The sequence below is a fragment of the Capsicum annuum genome, chromosome 3 (genome assembly GCF_002878395.1).
Source record: "Capsicum annuum cultivar UCD-10X-F1 chromosome 3, UCD10Xv1.1, whole genome shotgun sequence".
Taxonomy (NCBI): domain Eukaryota; kingdom Viridiplantae; phylum Streptophyta; class Magnoliopsida; order Solanales; family Solanaceae; genus Capsicum; species Capsicum annuum.
The window spans coordinates 4,983,527-4,988,970 of NC_061113.1; the positions used below are offsets into that span (position 1 = coordinate 4,983,527).

A 5,444-nucleotide genomic window follows, 5' to 3' on the forward strand; every position below is an offset into this window, starting at 1 on the left:
TTGGCTCGTACCTGCAAATGAAAAGCAACCAAAAGTATTACAGATAAATGAGTTCAAAGTTTTGTCTCTTGAGCTATTAATATTCTGCGCTTTTGCCCAAGCTTTCATCTGCAAAAAACAAGAGATCATATCTTCAGAGGATGTGAACTACTGATATCCATCAGCACATATATAAATTGATCCCCGTATCTTCTTCTATGAACAAGAACTGATGAACATTAACCTTACCTCCAGAGGCAGAGGGGAGGGTATAGTATCAGAATGTAAACTCATGACCTCAACAATGAATTTAGTAGTCCTTGTCTATGCCACAACTTTGATTTCCTTCTTTCTTCCTTTTTCTAACTTTTGTGATGTACTACAGAAGTCACATGGTCTTTCTAAACTTTAATATTACTGCCTCCTATCCATAAATATTCACAAAACTACTTTTCACATAAATAGTTGTTGGTTGCTTCCAAGTAATGAACTGATCAGCAAAGAATATAAGGAGATGACAGGCTTATGAACATAATGTAAGCAATACATTTCTGATTAGCTTATCCATCTAGTTGCATAAAATTAGATACATTCAAAAAAAGATGCAAATATTTGCGGCATAACTAATTAATACATCTTTCGAGTTTGTTTCCTTTCAATTTGAAGTTCGCTTTCAAGACAGAAAAAGCAAAATTTATCTGCTATTGGCTCCTTTTGTTGCTTTTCTTTTCCTCTCTTTAATCTTTGACTCCCATTGTCCCATGTGATAACACGCCATGTCTCTTTGGCTGCCTTAGAAGGCGTAGTCCTAAATTGTGAACTTCCTTTTAACTTGCTTTGTATTGTATATCTCATAGGCCATATGATGGGACTTTTTGTTTCTGAATGTATTTCAAGTGAAGTTAGAGCTAGTGATATACCGACTATCCTATTCATATAAGTGCTAGGAGCACAGGTAGTTGTGTCAAGAACTATATAGCCCTGCAGTATTGCTACGGTGCACCTAGGAATCAAATAAGAGGTCTTCCAAACTATTGAAAAGCCAAAACTAAACTTGTAAGTCATTTCAGGAAGAACTGTGCATATAGCAAACATACAAGAGATTGCACAATTTTACCAAAAAGCTCAGCTTCTGAAACCTTTCATCGAGTGAACAGATCATGTGGATTATCTTGGACTTTGAAACTCCATCCCTGTTTTCAACTGATATATCGCACTCAATTTTTGTTCCACAATCAACAACTTTCAGAACGGGCACCTTGGCTGCTGTTACTGGATGAACACCAGAAACATGCCCATATCCTGAAGCATGAAAAACCACAGATGAAATAAACCAAACACACAAAACCCTAAAAGTAATAAAACAAAGTACTAAATATAGAAAATATATACGAAGGATTCATATGGAGTCATACTAGTTTGGGACTAAGGAACAATTGATTTACCCGTCACATTGCAGAGAGAATGGTGGATGGTATACCATTGTAGAAACTAAGAACCTAATATGTGCCTTAAAAGCTTTATTTAGTTGATTCAACTGATAGAAATAGTCATTCCTTTGAAGTGGTTTACCTAGAGGACATTCAGGGCAGTGAATCTACTTCGTCTAAAATTTGATCAACTCTTCAAAGTAAAAGGTACTTACAAATTTTGGTTAGGACGTAGAGGAAATAATCTATGAACTAAGGACAGTATCAAGGGAAAAAAAAAAGGAAATAACTTAAAGATTTACTTTGAAGTGCATATAACTTCCTCGCAAATTTCCTTAGAGTTTGAATCTTCTTCTCATGCGAAAATTTAACTGAACTGTTGTCAAAATTAACCGATAGATCTTGGCCACTCTTTGAAAGGAATAGATCCATTACAAAAGATCCAAACTCCTCCACAACAGGAACATTTCCCGAACGTCCTGAAAAAGAATAAAAGGAGAAGCCATCATGCTGTAATATTAAAAAATCTAACAAATTGCCTAGATTAACAAAGCTACTACAAGCCAGATCAGAGAATCCATTTGCTGAATCGTGTTGTAAAAAAGTTTTGGTGAATAGATTGCCGTAGATATCCTTTGCTATCTCATTAAAAGCAGAAATCAAATCTTTCCTAACTTCATAATCACTTTGTTTAGGGCGGCAAACTGTATAAATCTCATTAAGCAATTCCTCGAATGCAGATAGTCGCTCCGCGTGCACTTTATAAAACCATTCGCTTCCGTTCATGCCTCTCTGCTCTCTTACGGATAACTGTCATCACAGTTTAATCAATTGATGATTCAGCCAATAGTAAAGCAGCTGATAATTTAACGATAGTGATTAGTTGCTACTGTAAGAACCATTACATATCACCATTGAGTTATTATATACAGCTAAGACTCAAAGTATGCCTTTAAAAGGCAAAGATACAACCATCCCAGAAAATATAAAGTTAAAAAGTAACAGTTTCCTTCGTTTAAGCATTTTCTACTAGAGGACAACATACTCAGTACAATCCCACAAAGTGGAATTTGGAAAGAGTAGAGTATATGTATACATTACCCCTACCTCGGAGGTGGAGAGACTGTTTCCAATAGACTTTCAGCTCTAGGGAAAAAATAGTCAAAAATAGTCTACAAAAAAGAAATAGAAGTACAAGAAATAGTATATAGTAACAAAAACAACAGATACTAACATGACAGTAATTACAACAAAATAACATGATGGCCGAACTACAAGAAACAATAAATAATAACAGAAATCGAACAAAGGACAAGAAACTACAAGAGCAATACTACAACTTCTAGTATGAACGGATAACAAGACAACGCATTGCTACCTACTAACCTTCTACCTAATTTGTATCCTTCACAACTCCCTACCTAAGATCAAGTCCTCGATAAGCTGAAACTAAGTCATGTCCTATCCAATCACTGCTCCCCAATCCTTAATGTATATATCCTACCAAATACACTCAGCATTAGTGAAACATGATTATATTCTTTAAGGCATTCTTTAAATTCTTCTTGAATCCCCTTGGCAAAAATTCTTAATCCAAATTAAAAAACAAAACTTTCTTATAAGGGTAAAAAGAAATAAGCAAAATAACTCTATAATTCAATCAAACAACCTAGGATAAATATCATAAATATGATTCTTCAAATTTATACTACAAAAAGCTATAAAAAGATTAGACCTCTTAGTTCAAAAACATAAAGCAATTAGTTACCAAGATCTATATACAAAAGAAATTCAAGCGTTGGAGTCATGAATCACGATCAAAAAGCGAAGGCATGATTTTAACTTTGTGAGCGTTTGAGTTTTAGAACGATGACTCCAAGTGCTGATAACTGCATTCCAAATATAATTTGTATCAATTGAACGATTTTCTTAACACAACACACATTGATCGAGAATCATCTCAAGATGTTACATACAACAAATATTCAAGAGAAGGAGAAGCTTGTTCAAGCTTTATCACAGCGACTGATAAAGTAGGATATGGAATTAACGAACATAGGTAATACTGGATTTAGTGAACATTGAAATAATACTATAGTCGATGAACATTGAGAATGGTTAAGGGATGAATTGTTCTTTAAGAATAGCCTTCACCTCCTGAAATATCAAAAGTACGTAACAGTCATATCTGGCAAAGAATATGTTAAGAGTTGTGACCCGAAGTTTGTTGATCCGGCCCAGAAAGTTTCACGGTGCGACCCATGTTTGTAATTTTCAATGGGGTCTGTGGTGGTAGCGTAGGGATCAGACCGACAGGCGCGGTATGGATCTTTATGTTTTTGGGCCTAGGACTTATTTGTATGCACGTATTATATAAGTGCAATTAGTGGGTCGATTTTGATTATTCAGAAATTACGTCGATCGCTCCACATTGTACTCCTCTCCTTTCATAGTGAAATCTTCTCTGCCTCTGCCCGTGGTTTTTCCCGCAAGGGTTTCCACATACGTAAATCTGAGTATTCTTGTTTTCTTTCTGCTTGTGGTTTGCTTTATTTCTGCCCGATTTCTAACAGAACATTTAGCTGTTAGGGAATTCAAAGAAGCAAATGGAGAATGGCGTCTTGGGCTCAATCTCATTGTTGTGAAGATGCAGGTGTGTGTAAGATGGCATTAGCTGCGATAGCTTATCATGTGTCGATAGAGGAATACAAGAGTGTCGATAGAGGAATGCAAGTGTTGCAAGATGCATCCAGGACAGCAGAAGCAATCGTCAAGAGGAACTGCACGCCTATCTACACAAGAATGTCGCTGTTTCTATTTCTTTTTCAATACTTATAAACGAGAATAACGTTGTTTTCCAGCTCAAAACATGGTTAGCTGTAGTATCGAATTAAGTGTATCGACTTGGGGTGTCAAATAAATGGATTCAATTAATATACTCCCCCTCTATTCTCTTTTAAATCGTCCAGTATTTCAAAAATAGATTTTTGCTTTTTTGAAAGCTCACCAACCTGTTTTAATGTATCACTTGAAAATTCATTACAAGCTGAAAAATCAAGCACTAATATTGTTATATATATGAAATAAATTGAGGTGTAGGAGAAGCCTGCTCAACCTTTTGTCATGACAATCTCGAGATATTCAAGGGAAGGAGAAGCTTTTGTTCAACTTTTATCACAGCGGCAACTTAGGGAATACTACATATAAGCATCATTTTGATTCGTGCACGCGGCTTGGGATGGACTAATTGTTCTTTAACATCAGCTTTCGACCTCATGAAATCTCAAAAGTACATACTAGTTAACCGAGCAGCTTAATAATATTTCACATGACAAGTAAAAACAGTTTATATGTGAGCAACAAGGAAAACCAGCAAAACCAAAAGGTACCTGAGCTTTTCGGACTCGGGTGGGGTCCAATAAGAGTGCAGATCAAGATATCAGATCCTTCATGATCCAAATTTTAAAATTTGGGGGGTACAAATTCAAGTATGAATACGGGTGCCGGGTATTGGACTAAAACAAATTCAAATATCTAATAATAGAGTTACAATGTATGACTAAATTATGGTGGGCTATTTGGAAGGCGCGAATTTTTGAGAGCTTGTTTGAATCTGTAAGTACGTACAAATGCATCTTCTTACTTTTTTTCATTGCAACATGGCTATTGTAATTAATATAGAGGCCATGATAGACTTCTTGAATTCATTGCACATTCAACAGTGATGTTGACCATTAAATATCTTTAAAGCTCCTTCTGGTTGAGGATTTTTTAGTACAAAGATCTTTTATCAATAAAAAAGCATATGCCTAAATTATGATTTCACCAAAGCTTTTGTTTTGGCTTCAAAAAATCATTATTTCCGTCTCTAATTCCTCCATCGAGTTTGGTCAAATACGCAAATGGATTGACCATATTTGGTGAGGATCCCACACCAACACCTATGTCGACATGGGTCCGACACCAGGATAGGCAGTGGCGGAGCCACATACATTTTAGGGGGTTTCCTTCGTCGGAAAATTATACTTCCTCCGT

The 5,444-nt window shown here is 35.8% G+C and overlaps 1 protein-coding gene across 1 annotated transcript in view; it reads right to left on the minus strand.

Moving 5' to 3' along the window:
- LOC124885156 (protein HESO1-like) overlaps positions 1 to 5,257 on the minus strand; it is an 18,913-nt gene extending 13,656 nt beyond the window's left edge. The window contains exons 1-5 of the mRNA XM_047408088.1: positions 4,525 to 5,257; positions 2,033 to 2,219; positions 1,712 to 1,888; positions 1,097 to 1,281; positions 6 to 108 (exon numbers count right to left, since the gene is read on the minus strand). Coding sequence (XP_047264044.1) covers positions 6 to 108; positions 1,097 to 1,281; positions 1,712 to 1,888; positions 2,033 to 2,195 — 628 coding nt within the window. The 5' untranslated portion in view covers positions 2,196 to 2,219; positions 4,525 to 5,257. The remainder of the gene's footprint in view (positions 1 to 5; positions 109 to 1,096; positions 1,282 to 1,711; positions 1,889 to 2,032; positions 2,220 to 4,524) is intronic.
- Between the last annotated feature and the right edge of the window lie 187 nt (positions 5,258 to 5,444).